The 15,242-nt window shown below is 41.9% G+C and overlaps 1 protein-coding gene across 1 annotated transcript; it reads right to left on the reverse strand.

The window, feature by feature from the left end:
* Positions 1 to 6,333: 6,333 nt before the first annotated feature.
* LOC136871731 (peroxiredoxin-6) lies at positions 6,334 to 14,019 on the reverse strand. The gene is made up of 5 exons (XM_067145274.2): positions 13,903 to 14,019; positions 10,552 to 10,708; positions 9,410 to 9,627; positions 6,670 to 6,745; positions 6,334 to 6,549 (listed from the first exon to the last, which is right to left on the reverse strand). Exons 1-5 carry the CDS (start codon positions 13,983 to 13,985, stop codon positions 6,421 to 6,423), a joined length of 663 nt encoding a protein of 220 aa, XP_067001375.1. The 5' UTR covers positions 13,986 to 14,019; the 3' UTR covers positions 6,334 to 6,420.
* Positions 14,020 to 15,242: the final 1,223 nt, after the last annotated feature.

The raw sequence follows: 15,242 nt of genomic DNA on the forward strand, positions 1-15,242 counted from the left end.
GTCTCGACTTTGTACCCAGCGCTTAATACACTTATGAGCAATTGAGTTAGAAATAGCTGCGGCAGTGGGGAAGGGCGCTGTGCTCCGCCGGGCGAATGTAGTTGGAGGACGTGGCATGTAATAGCGAGGCCATCACAGGCTGTATGTCTATAGGATGGGTAAGACACGAAACCTCAGCGCATTTGATCGCGGACAGATTGTCGGTGCCAGGTGTGTGAGCCATTTCACCGTTGAAATCGTACAGACACTGGGCTTTTCAACGGCCACCACATGAAGAGTGTACCGTGAGAACGTGGATTCAGGCAAAACCATCGCCACCAGGGTCAACTGTCTTGGTCTACGGGACGTTGATGACACGAGTCGTCGTCTGCTAGCTCGGATCGTAAGGGCGGATAGACGGGAAACAGTGCAGAAGATCACTCGTTAATTCATTGTTGGACAGTAACGACATCTGAGCAGTCATACCATCCAGAACTCTCTCTCCGCCATGGGGTACAGAAGCAAACGTCCCATGAGGGTACCTCTCCTCAACACCCGTCACAAAGCACAACGACTAACATGGATAAAGAAACAACGCCATTGGACCCTTGAAGCATTAAAAAGTTCACCCGGACAGATGGGTCGAGGTACCTGTTGGTACACGTCAAGGGCCGGATACGAATGCGTCGTGAACCCAAGAGACAATGGATCACTCTTGCCAGCAGGGTACAGTTCAGGCTGGTGGTGGTGGTATCCTCATATAGGGATTGTTCGCGTGGGATGAAATGGTACATTCGATAACGTCCCTCACCGGTGAAACTTACAGGAACTTGCTAGCAGATAATTTTCATCCCTTTGTTCGTCTCCAGCACACGTCAGGTAACTTGTACCTACAGCCAGACAATGCTCCAGCCCATCGCTCCCGAACTGTGGCTGAATGGTTCGATTAGCACGCCACTGATGTGAAGATGGTTGCCTGGCCCCAGAGGAGCGTCGATCTCAATCCCATTGAGTACATCTGGGATGAGTGCCCTGTACACTGCTCCGACCAATCTTCTTGAACTATGGGAGTCTGTGCAGCGATCATGGACCATTATAGTTCCCCAAAATTTCTGGTGTCTTGTGGAGTCCACACCATGTTTGGTAGGTGTACTATTTACCAACTGATGAGCCCAACATAGTACACTGGGACGAAACGCTGGCAACTAGGAATGAGTTAGCTGAAAAATTTATAATATCCAATAATGGACCAACTATATTGGTATTATAAATTTACTCATTCGGGACAAATATTTCTGGTTCCCTATGGGAATCAACATGCCGGCCCCGTGGTGTAGGGGTAGCGTGCCTGCCTCTTACCCGGAGGCCCCGGGTTCGATTCCCGGCCAGGGCAGGGATTTTTACCTGGACCTAAGGGTTGGTTCGAGATCCACTCAACCTACGTAATTAGAATTGAGGAGTTATCTGACGGTGAGATAGCGGCCCTGGTCTAGAAAGCCAAGAATAACGGTCGAGAGGATTCATCGTGCTTACCACACGACATTTCGTAATCTGCAGGCCTTCGGGCTGAGCAGCGTTCGCTTGGTAGGCCAAGGCCCTTCAAGGGCTGTAATGCCATGGGGTTTGTTTGTTTTGTTTGGCGTATTTTGTATTATAATGTAGGTAAAATGTTCAGAAACACACTCAAACGATTGCATAGTTGTATAATATTAGGGAAACTGTTGTTGAAAATGTAATATGCGGGAAATATTGAATAAACATTTGTTTACTCACTGACAGACACTACACTCTCGTACGTAAAAATAGGTTGTCCACGAACCTACTAAGCTGGCCTAGCAGGGTGTAACCGTACAACAGGATTACAGATTTCATTCAGCATTTATTATTATCATCATTAATTGACCCGATTCATTAGATTTTATATTCCGATTTTCATAATTTGGACTGTAATGTAATTAGGTATCACGGATATTATGTCATTTTATCAATGGGTAATGGAATTTTGTTTGTAATTATTATGTATACAAATAAGTGAGGTTTGTTGATTTGAAATAGACATACTTTAACGTGTAACTGTGGGCATATGAGCTGGTATGATATTTTGCAACCAAGGCTATGTTTAACCGAGGTGGTATTAGGCAAGAAAATTTTCCGCTGACACATCTAGATGGTGGAGCCTCCGTGGCTCAGATGGCAGCGCGTCGGCCTCTCACCGCTGGATACCGTGGTTCAAATCCCGGTCACACCATGTGAGATTTGTGCTGGACAAAGCAGAGGTGGGACAGGTTTTTTCTCTGGGTACTCCGATTTTCCCTGTCATCTTTCATTCCAGCAACACTCTCCATTCTCATTTCGTACCATCTATCATTCATTAAATAATCACTTTGGGAGTGGCGACCCCATCGTACTAACAGCCTATATCTGCTTCATTCATTACATCCCTGACCCGGTCAATGACTGGAAAACAGGTTGTAGGTTTAATAAAAAAATAAATAACATCTAGATGGTAACCGTTTGTAAGCACGGGGAAGCTGATTAGACACATGACTGATTTTGTAAAGTGCGTGGCCACGTGGTTTCGATTGAGTGTACGTATTCGCTTCCTACCGGGTGTCGATGTGGAAGGGATGACCAAGTAGTAGGGAGATGAGTGGTCATCACGAGTTTATATAAGTTGATGTAAGGATAGTTGTGTCGTCTAAGAGGTGGTCTAAGTTGTTGGGTCGAAGAGGTCTAAGATGAAAGGTGATTTGTTCTGAGACATGTGGTAATTTGTGCAAGATTTCACGGAGAAGCAGCAGCATCTAATTGCGACGTAGAACGTCTTTATGCAAGTTTATTTCAGTAGGTTCGCCGGAGACTTTGTGCCGTGGTCTGTAGATGATAGGCAGTATATATACACTGACTGACAGTGACAATGCAACACCAAGGAGGAGTGGTTCGAAAGGGATGAAAGTTGGGAAAAAAACAGAGACGGCACGGACGAATAATTGATGTTTATTTCAAACCGATATGCAGGTTACACAATGCGCACGGCATCGACTCAGTAGGATGTAGCACCACCGCGAGCGGCGATGCACGCAGAAACACGTCGAGGAACAGAGTCAATAAGAGTGCGGATGGTGTCCTGAGGGATGGTTCTCCATTCTCTGTCAACCATTTGCCACAGTTGGTCGTCCGTACGAGGATGGGGCAGAGTTTGCAAACGGCGTCCAATGAGATCCCACACGTGTTCGATTGGTGAGAGATCCGGAGAGTACGCTGGCCACGGAAGCATCTGTACACCTCGTAGAGCCTGTTGGGAGATGCGAGCAGTGTGTGGGCGGGCATTATCCTGCTGAAACAGAGCATTGGGCAGCCCCTGAAGGTACGGGAGTGCCACCGGCCGCAGCACATGCTGCACGTAGCGGTGGGCATTTAACGTGCCTTGAATACGCACTAGAGGTGACGTGGAATCATACGCAATAGCGCCCCAAACCATGATGCCGCGTTGTCTAGCGGTAGGGCGCTCCACAGTTACTGCCGGATTTGACCTTTCTCCACGCCGACGCCACACTCGTCTGCGGTGACTATCACTGACAGAACAGAAGCGTGACTCATCGGAGAATACGACGTTCCGCCATTCCCTCATCCAAGTCGCTCTAGCCCGGCACCATGCCAGGCGTGCACGTCTATGCTGTGGAGTCAATGGTAGTCTTCTGAGCGGACGCCGGGAGTGCAGGCCTCCTTCAACCAATCGACGGGAAATTGTTCTGGTCGATATTGGAACAGCCAGGGTGTCTTGCACATGCTGAAGAATGGCGGTTGACGTGGCGTGCGGGGCAGCCACCGCTTGGCGGCGGATGCGCCGATCCTCGCGTGCTGACGTCACTCGGGCTGCGCCTGGACCCCTCGCACGTGCCACATGTCTCTGCGCCAACCATCTTCGCCACAGGCGCTGCACCGTGGACACATCCCTATGGGTATCGGCTGCGATTTGACGAAGCGACCAACCTGCCCTTCTCAGCCCGATCACCATACCCATCGTAAAGTCGTCTGTCTGCTGGAAATGCCTCCGTTGACGGTGGCCTGGCATTCTTAGCTATACACGTGTCCTGTGGCACACGACAACACGTTCTACAATGACTGTCGGCTGAGAAATCACGGTACGAAGTGGGCCATTCGCCAACGCCGTGTCCCATTTATCGTTCGCTACGTGCGCAGCACAGCGGCGCATTTCACATCATGAGCATACCTCAGTGACGTCAGTCTACCCTGCAATTGGCATAAAGTTCTGACCACTCCTTCTTGGTGTTGCATTTGCTCTGTCAGTCAGTGTATATCGAATTTAACCGATATACGCACTTAACAGTCGTCAGTATACCTCGAATTCTTTATTGAATTCTACTATGCAATTCGCGAACTTTGTTCGAGAATTGAATAAAACGTAGATAAATCTAACATCGCATAGAACTGTTGTATTTATTCCAACAGTCTATATATATCAGCTATCAGGACGTGTGAAACTAGAGTAAATAGCATGCCTGAATATGACAGATTTCTTCAGTAACGTTTTCCAATTTCTAACAATAAATATTGAGTGAACGTAACCGCATTGGAAGTTACTACACTCGGACAGGGTCAGTAGGTCAACTGCGGGTTACGTAAAAAGATGAGATAACCGAAGATGCCTTGCGACTAAAACCCAATGGTTTTTTCCAGGAATTTCAAGTTCAACAGCGGTATGTGGAGACATCAGGTTATTACAGCATCATACATGTTATGCATAAATAACATGAAGAAGAATTTAATCCATGGCGATCTTACATTTAATTCACACAGAATGCCAATAGCTTTTTTAAATTTAGATCAAGTTTCATGTAACAACAAATCTCACAGGGTATTTTTTATAGTGTTAAATTAACGTACAGCAATATAGTTTCATTGTGATGTAAATTATAATCATAAATTCAGTTTTCTTTCAGTAATAATATGTAAATCTATTTCCAAGTACAATCTTCAATTGTGGAAATGCAACCGTAATGCAACCGTAATTTTGTATTGTCCTGATCCATTTTCCTGTCTATTGCCAGATGCGTGAGTTTATCACCTCACGCCTTGAGCATTTTGTTGCTTATTACAGCAACTGGCGCTCAACCAGTTTATAGTATATTGTGTGAAGGAAATTAATAGTAATAGTAGTGGTAGTACTCTCTAGGGGAAGAGGTGATACTTCCGCGTGGCGTGTCCCTGTTGGCGGATAGGGGGGCCCTAACCGGCTAGCCGGTCTACTTGAGCGAAATACAATAAATCTCGCGGACGAAACACACAACCCCCGGTGGGTGGGGGACGCAGTAAAAATACACTCACGGTATTCCCTGCCTGTCGTAAGAGGCGACTAAAAGGGGCGACTAAGGGATGATGATGTTAGAACCATGAGACTATTTGTGATTAGTACCATTACGTGAGGAGCACCACGGGTCTGGGCGTTGCCTTTGGTTAGTGCTATCGCGTGTATTCCACCGTGGCGGGGCAGTTGGAGGAGAGGCGAGGGCATTCGGCTGCGCGTGCTAATGTCCATGCGCGTAACGCTGCGCTGGACTGTGTCGGTCCTCCTGTGATCAGAATGGGTCGGCGCTACCTATGAGTAGTACCACTTTCTGAGAAACTCCATGGGTCTACGTTGCCTGTGATTAGTAACACTATGTGAGAAACACCACGGGTCTGCGTTGCTTATGTACGAAAACACAATGGGTTTGTGTTACCTGTGAATGGTGCCATTGTGTTTGACATACCATGGGTCTATATTACCTGTAATTAATACTACCATGCGAGACACACCATCATTCTACGTTACTTGTGATTAGTACCATTATAGGAGGAACACCATGGTTCTGCTTTAGCAGCGATTTGTACCATTATGAGGGGCCGGTGACCTGGATTTTGGATTTTAGATAATAAGCGTTATCCCAGTAATTTAGACATTGTGAATTGGACCCACTGGTTGTTTTTGTTTCACTATAATTTTTTAATCATCATTCGTCTTAGATTCTAGTTAGTGGATAAATTTTGTTTGAATTTTCATTTCGTTGCACCTTGTTCCATTAGCGGCCGATGGCCTCATTGTTAGGCACCTTTAAACAACAAGCATCATCATCATCGTATAGCTTGCAGTTTCTTGCCTTTTAATCATCGATAAAAACCTATTTGCAGATATCAAGCCATTTTTAGATAATGGTTCTTAATTTTGAGAGCATAAGACAAAAACATGAATAATGACTTTTTGAAAGGCGTAAGCTGTAACTACCCCTTAAAATACAATAAGGCTAACAAAATGAGATCCACAAAGAACAGAACAACACAGTTTATTCCAGTAAAAAGTAAACATACAGAACATTTGTACTCAGTAAGTTAGCCGAGATTGATGGCGCTAGCAGTTATAAGAAATAATTAAATGACATCTCAGTAGTCCGTCGTCGTTCTCACATAGTTGATGCCAGAAGGCATTTTTACTTTCTCCACTCCTTTAGGGAATAGCTTAGGCAGATCCTCATCCTTAACATGGGGCAGGATCATTACCTTGGTGCCAGGCTGAAACATTGAGAAATATTACTTTTAGTTATGATCACGTCCTCTTCAATAACGCATTCAGAATATAAAATGTGTTTGTTGTGTAGCTATTGCAGGATAATACGATATCCATAAACTCACCGTCCAGTTGGCAGGAGTGGCCACCACTTTCAGTCTGGACGTCAGCTGGAGAGAGTCGATCACTCGAAGGATTTCACTGTAACATAAATATTTCTATTTTCACGAAGTCAGAAAAACATACAGCTCGTTAGAATGATTGCATGACTGTATGAGTGAATAGATGGAGGATTAAATTAGTATTTATTAATGCTCTTTCCGGTGTGGACCATTTCAAATTATTCTGTTATGTTAGGTAGTTCTACTATTGTCATTGAAAATGCCTCATCATAACATGGTTGAAACGTCAGATAGTGAAAATAATTTGACGTGGTTCACAAAGTAGTGACACTGGACGCGTAAGCCTATAAATGATGATTATTTGGGGGGATTTGTGTCTAAACTTCAGAGCGACTGTTGAATACACTTATCGTTACAAAATAAACGAATATGATGGAGTCAGCGTGAAGGAGTATACCGGGGTCAATCATGAAAAGAGAAAACGATTTTCGTACAACAAATGTGCCTGTAGATTTACAGTCCTAGCTTCGAAACTTAGAACATAATAACCAAGCGGTCTAGCTCGGAACAACAACCGGATGTAAACGATGAAGTTGAGTACGCGTTCAGCTAAAACACACAGCTTACATTAGTATGCAAACTTACGAGGTGCGTTTTTTAAGTAAGTACTGACATTTTTCAAAGAAACAGACGATTTAATTTCATTTTTTCTTTGGATTCTACATACCTTAAACTACTTCTCCTACGAACATACTACGCTGGCGTAGCAGGGGGAGAGGTGGTACTCCCACGTGGCGCGTCCCAAGTGGCGGATAGGGGGTCCTAACCGGCTTGCCGGTGGACTTGAGGGAAATAAAATACCTCTTGCGGACCAAACATCCCCCCCCCTGTGGGTGGGGGAGGCAGACGAAGAATACACCCACGGTAACCCCTGCCTGTCGTAAGAGGCGACTAAAAGGGGCGACCAAGGGATGATCAAATTAGAACTATGAAACTACTTGTGATTAGTACCACCACGCGGGGAACGCCATGGGTAGCTTTTACTTGCGCGTAGTACCACTATGTTGGGTACCAAATAGGTTTGTGATTAGTAGCAAACGAGGGCTCGACGGCTTTTACAGTACCTGTGATTAGTAGCACTATATGAGCGTCACCATGGGATGACGGAACTCGTGGTTCTGGCTTGCCTGTGATTAGTACCCACTGTATGAGGACCACCACGGGATAGTACGACTCCCTGTGGTTAGTACACTTAGGCGATGAACACCATAGGATTGCGTTGCCTGTCAAGGGCGCCGCAATGTGCGAAACACATTAGGTCTGTAATACATGTGCGAATGACGTTACCTGTGTGTAATACCATAATGTGTGGAATACTGCGAGTCTACGCTACCGCAACATGACAAATACCGTGGTTCTATTTTACTAGTGATAAGTATCATTACGAGGGGCCGATGACTTGGATTTTGGTCTCCTTTCGACTATAAGCATCATCGTTTCAGTATCGTGCTATAGAGGCAGTCCCTTAGTCAGTACTATTACTTTATGCCAGCTTCTGTTTCTGTGAGGCACTGTGGGTCGGTTCCACTGATCGTTTTAAATTCATATCCATCCATTCATTCTTCGTCCTCACGTTTTGAATTGTGGTCAGCGGAAAATTTTGTGTTTTTAATTTGTCGTTTCATGTCGTCTCATTTCGTACCATTAGGGGCCGATGACCTAGATGTTAGGCCCCTTTAAAATAAATAAATAAATAAATAAATAAATAAATAAATAAATAAATAAATAAATAAATAAATAAATCAATCAATCAATCAATCAATCAATCAATCAATCAATCAATCATCAAACTACTTCTCCATATAGTTACCACTTGTCATAACAGGGCATCCGTTTTTGTATCTCTTCGTTATAGAAAATAAAATATAACTAAAAATCGCCCCTCGTATTATGTAATAAGTGAAACCCTCAGTGAGTTTTGTTAATTTTCTATCTGTGTTTTTGCAGAATCGTATCGAGAGCGATCGAAAGGATTTGATGAATTTAGAGGAAGGTTTAACTGTATGAAATATTATTTTACAACAAAAGTGAGCCAAACAGTGGCGCTTTTAGCGAGGCAAGAAAAAAATACGGTCATCCAAGAAATTTTTCGGCTTACGCTATCTAAACCAGCAATGATATACCCGAAGTATGTGTGGGAACATTTTTGACCATGAAACGCTCTAAAAATGTCTGGGACACCTGTTTGTAGGAAGTAACTCTCAATAAGAGTTTTATGTTACAGTTTGCAGTAACAAGTTCGAGCCTAAAATTAAAAACGATATTATTGTAGATGAAACACGTAATTGGTATCCAAGTACTTTCTTCACCTCAGTAATATGATTAACCTTATTACTCCTCTAAGAGTAATTGTTATTTATTTGTGTAATGATGAGCTGACGCGTCTAATGCCTTCGGCAACTATACGGGAGGAATTCTAAAGCACTTTAGCTCTTTAAAGGAGACATTTCAAATGCTAGGCAAATTGTGAAATAATGCGATAATATAAATGTGGCCTGATAAATGAGGTGGCGAAGAACTAGAGTTAATGGGCTGTTAGGAATGAATGTTTTTAAATGCGTATGATTCTGAGACGAAAGAACCGAAAACGTGACCAATACAGTGTAGGCAATTCAATTTAACCGATGTTAACATTCTTCATGAGTAACGTGTTACATCTACTAGTTACAGAAATTCAACGTACTCCACGTTTCTGCCGGTGGAAGCGGGGTAGACCATGGACAGCTTGAGCTTGTGGTCCGGGCTGATGATGTAGAGAGCGCGAACTGTCATGGCTTCAGATTCCTTGTCCTTACTCTCCTCATCGATCATGTCGAGCTTCACCGCCAACTCTCGTTTCTCGTCTGCGACGATGGGGTAGGGGAACTCCCCGGGGATGTCCAGGCAGTACGACTTGATGTCCTGTGAACAGACAGCCATATTAACACTAAAGGCCTGGATGGAGAGTGAAATTAGTTTGTGTAATAAAAACATGTCATTTTATACCTCTCAAATAAATAAATAAATAAATAAATAAATAAATAAATAAATAAATAAATAAATAAATAAATAAATAAATAAATAAATAAATAAATAAATAAATAAATAAATAAATAAATGTTTTTGGCTTTCTTTCCACTAAACTCTTTGACGGTTTTCAGAGGCTAAAGGGCAGGAATTTGGACTCGCAGAAGGTCTTTTACGTGATAATAAATCTACCAAGACGAGGCTGGAGTGTTTTACCACCTTCAAATACGACTGGTCTGAGCCAGGATCGAATCCATTAATATAGGCTCAAAAGACCAGCGGTTTTCTGTCGGAGCAACTCACTCGAACTAATTTCAATTATTATTATTATTATTATTATTATTATTATTATTATTATTATTATTATTATTATTATTGTTGTTGTTTAACGTTGAGAATGAGGAAGACTACCTACTGACCCTGACAGAGATAAGCCTACTCTCAACACATCTTTTCATCTCCAGAAATGTCATCTCCTGTCATTATCCCCACACTTGTTTGTACCGGCATTTTCTTTATTGCCTCTTTCCTCCATAGTTTGCCTTTCAAGGGCTGTAGTGCCATGGGGTTTGGTTTGTTATCCTGAAACCTCCAAATTTACACTATTAGTTTGGAGGAGGTTAAACGTGCAAGAGAGAAGTGGACTGAGTTTTGGCGCTGTCGTAGGATAATGAAAACAACTCCGGGTGGACAATGGGTGCTATAAAGAAGAGAAGCTGGGGAGGCAGGCAGAGAAATTATTTTTATAGAATACAGTAACGAAATTAAATCTGAGAAGAAGAAATATAAGAATAATTTATAGGCCGATATTTTACTCACCGCCACCCAGTTCTTGTGGTCCTGCAACTTGTCACAAGACAGAGCCAGTAGCTTGACGTTCCTCTTGGCGAACTCATGTTGGTGTACAGCAATACGACCCAGTTCTGTGGTACACACTGGGGTGAAGTCTGCTGGGTGAGAGAACAGGACACACCATCTGGAAAACAACAGGAAACATTAGCGGCTGAAGAGGTAACACTCGATAATGAAGACATAGTATCCTGGTGTGATAAAACGTTCAGGACATCATATTTTAATAGCGTTGCGATTCAATGTGCGTTTTTCAAGAGTAGTTACATTTCGAATCGTCCTGAATAGGATACCACAGCGAAAGTATTCGCTTTTATTTATATGGAGCGAACATTTGAAATCAGTCCAGTGACATATACTCACTTTATGATAACATAGCAGATTAATTTTTTTTTTTTGCTAGTTGCTTTACGTCGCACCGACACAGATAGGTCTTAATGCGACGATGTGACAGGAAAATGCTAGGTGTGAAAATGGGAAACCACGGAAAAACATTTTTAGGGCTGCCGATAGTGGGGTTCGAACCTACTATCTCCCGAATACTGGATACTGGCCGCACTTAAGCGACTGCAGCTATCAAGCTCGGTGCAGATTAATCTAATCTACTGTATACTCATATTTAATTTCATGAGTTTAAATTATTTCAAACTTTACGATGTAAGAAAAGGATTGTATCTGTAATATTTGGATTGAATTCCTGAAGCATGTAGTAAATTAAATTAAATTAAATTAAACTGAAGATCTGATTTGATCATTTTGTGAACTTTGACAATGAGCGCTTCGTGAAATGTGACTGCTATCTCCTAGAGGTCATTTTCCTATTTAGAGCCGGATGCTGTCTGCACCGCTCTCAACGATGCCATCAAAGTGGGATAGATTCTTCTTCACAATATGTGAAGTCTGGACTAGTGCTAGTACATTTTAATCACTTTCTAGTAATGACAAGTAGCGACCATGGTAGCCTATATATTTTGGATACAGTTTGCCTGGAGATGAAGGAAAGAAAAAAACCATGCAAAACCACTTCGAGTGTTTCTGAAAATAGATTCCCAATCCACTTTTCATGAAATACATAAAGCCTGTTCCAGTCCGTTGCACAAGTTTAAAAATCGTGGTAGAGCGACATATCAATCCCGAAACAACTAGAGCGAGTATGATGAAGGACCCGAATGGTTTATAAATAACGGGAAAATTTAAAGGAAGGAGCTGTACTTCAACAACTGCATGCACGTCCTCACTGAGTGCGACAGTCTGACTGCTCTGTGAAAGAAATCATTTCAACCTGCCTAATAACACGCCCCTCATTCTGTGTGATGACGAACAGTCAGCAAACTTCGTCACTCGCTTTATGAGGGGTAGTGGCCTTTTAAAATCGATTTTAACCCCTTGTAGGTTGGTGGCTAAATATTTAACCACCCCACATAAAGGTCCATATTTTTAACAAATTGCAATGAATTTGGTCTTTATCGCCATAAGCCACATGCCTGAACGGATAGTGGCTAAATAGTAAGCCATAAAGAAGATTATGAAGGCTGTGCAAGCAACTGGGATTGGAAAACGATCGAAGTGGCTAAGGATATTGCCACCATCCATTGAGGCTCCATGGAAAAACATGGTTATGCTGTATTGGAGAGAATTCGATGTTGTTTTTCTAACAAACAGAATTTGAATTGCTAGTTGTGGCTATATCAGTGTCTTCAGTTGATATTCTGGCAGTCTATTCTGCCAACGGCAATCAGATCTCTTTACAAGTACATTATTTTATGAAGTTGTTTTGTTGAAGTTGCGCCAAATAACACTACGCTTGCCAACTAATTATTTTACATTGTAAAGGAAACACTTATAGTTATAGAATATTGTGAGGTATAAATGCATGTAGAAATAAACATACATGTAACCCATATGCGACTTTGGTATGGGAAATTATCCGCTCAGATAATATTATCGCCTTTATCCGAGTTGGCAAGTGACAAACATAACCTCACTTTTAACCGTAGGCCTAGGCCTAGGTTTTATGCTATAAATGATAACTATAACAGCGTCCAGCTGCCAGAAAACATCTGTCTAACCGTATTTTCTTATCCGTGTCTCAAGATATGTCATGGCGAAGTACGTGGACGTAAATAAGATGTCGGCAGACGAGCTATTCGACTTACTTAGACGCTGTTTCAGCAGATCAAGCATACGACTCTGAGAAAGGTGGGATAGTGATGCTGAAGATTCTGTTGCAAGTACTCGGGTGATGGATACATCTACTCGTTCTAAAAGCATCAATGATTCTGTATTGCACGATAATGTGTCAGAGATTGAATCAGCTGATCCCATGGATACTGATGACATTGACATACAAGATGATTCTGAAAATTCTCCTAGTCTGTCTTCAAGGTTCATCCAAATTTGTAAAGACTATTTGTATTTGTCTACGGTATTGTTTCAAAGTTCCTACCAATGAAAGAAAATTGTGACTTCATATATTGATGGCTAAATAAGTAGCCACCATCCACGTACAGAAAGTTGTGCGTAGGAATGGATGGTGGCTAAATATTTAGCCACCCTATTTTTATTCGTATATAACAAATTTAGGAGCAAATTGCCTTAAAAACTGTCCTAACCTATTCGTTTGCAACTCAGGATTAAGAGAAACATAAAAATATACTCATAACCAACAAAAAAATTCCTGCCCTATAAAGGGTTAAATTAAATTTGAATGATTGTATATATATTTCTTAAGTTGTAGATATTTTTAAATGTGTTGTCTTTACATTCCTAATTAAATTTTAAAATGATTATCTTTTAATGTTGAATTTATAATAATTTTGGTTTTATTTTTTTTAATCATACATTTTATTGTAGTTTTGTGATATAGATATTTATAAATCAATGCTTTTTATTTTTAATCATTAATTGTCGCTGTTCTTATTAACTTTTACCAAAATAAGGCAATTATTATTTGTCCTCTGATTATATTATTATTTCATTTACTTTCTCATCTTAATCAGTTGGGAACTTTTAATTATCGTTCACTTTATTTCATGTAATCAGGGGCTAACAGTCTCGATGTTCGGCCTCTTAAAAGAGCAGTCATCATCATCTGATTACATTTCATCCCTACAAATTATGCCACATTACGTTATTTACTCATCCTCCCCTCTGGTAAATTGTCTGAAGTAGCACAAGCCTCGGAAGGAGGTTGCTGTCGTGATTTATAAGCAGTTGTATTCTTTAACTCTTCTCTATATTTGGTAAAAAAAATTGAAGCAAAATAGACTAATAATACTTCACCTAGAATATTATAATGAAGGGGGGGAGCAAGATACTCACGAATCTCCAAGCCAGCTGTAGAAGCTGATGGGTCCCTGTGTGCTCTGGGCTTTGAAGTCAGGAATGACTGATTCGAGCTTCATGTTGAGCTGTTGGCGACTGATAACAGCCAGCCGCTCTGTGGACACTTTATAGTCAACAAGAAAACTCCCAGTCATAGTGCTTCTCTCTCTACTCTGCAGCCTTGTCATTGACAGATAAAGCAGCTTGTAGTAACGTATCACAACACAGCAGAAATATGTTTGAGAAGTGATTACTAACATGTGGAGTACTGTTTGTTCCGTAAATACGTTGTGGTATATGATTTTTCACGAGAGTTTAATCCTGATGTAAACAAGGCATGTCCACGCCTCAGCCAAAGAAAGAGTTGTGATTCGCTGAGCGTGTAGTATCGACCTCCGCCCCGTCAACGTCTCGTGTTCGGACATACAGTGCTGCGCATATTACCTAAAATAGACGAGGAACAGTTTTTGAGCTGTGCGAAACTAAACAGATGGGTCTGAAGGGAGATCTACTGCTGAAGATTAGGGCCTACGTTATTTATTTATTCATTTCTGAATATTAAAGAAAGCTATCGTAGGCTAGAGCACAAAATTACACACGTACGAAGATTTATCTTAGGACAGCTATTTGAAATGTCCGCCCGGTAGACTGTAATCTAATAGAATACCAACTTTCGAGTTGAAATATATATTTCTTATGTTGTAGAGTTCCTATCCTGATAGAGCATATAGCATGATTGGACATGTCAGACGGAACTGTTGATAATTCTGTAACAACATCTATCGAAAAGAAACAACTCAAAAAGACAAGATACACAGGCAGTTGCGGTCTTAACAAAGTAAGAAGTCCATGCATACTGTATATGGTTACCTTGCTTAGTCGTCCTGCAGGGGCTCAATTCCTTCCATATCAAACGATGTATCTCCTCCATTCTCATTACTGTCACTTTCTGATGAGTCGGTACTACTCTGGCCGCTATCAGTGATGATGAATCTCTCGGCAATTTCATCTGTTAGGCCATCTAGCTCCCACATCTGGTCTTCTTCTTTCGTTGCATTTCTAATGCAGTCCTTCCAGTTATCTGCTGTCACATTTTCAAGGGCTGTGCCAAGTAGAGCTCGTACGTCTTGTAGCTTGAAGGTCGTGTTGTTTCTCGCAACGTAACCCTTCACTTGACTCCATATCTGTTCAATGGGATTCAGAGTGCAATGGTAGGGTGGAAGTCGTAGCACGCAGTGGCCCGCTTTCTGTGCTCTTTCGTCGCAAATATATTTGTCATACTGGTCTCGCACTGACCTCACCCGTTCAATGAGTTCTGCTTTGACCATATCAGCCTT

The sequence above is a fragment of the Anabrus simplex genome, chromosome 4 (genome assembly GCF_040414725.1).
Source record: "Anabrus simplex isolate iqAnaSimp1 chromosome 4, ASM4041472v1, whole genome shotgun sequence".
Taxonomy (NCBI): Eukaryota; Metazoa; Arthropoda; class Insecta; order Orthoptera; family Tettigoniidae; genus Anabrus; species Anabrus simplex.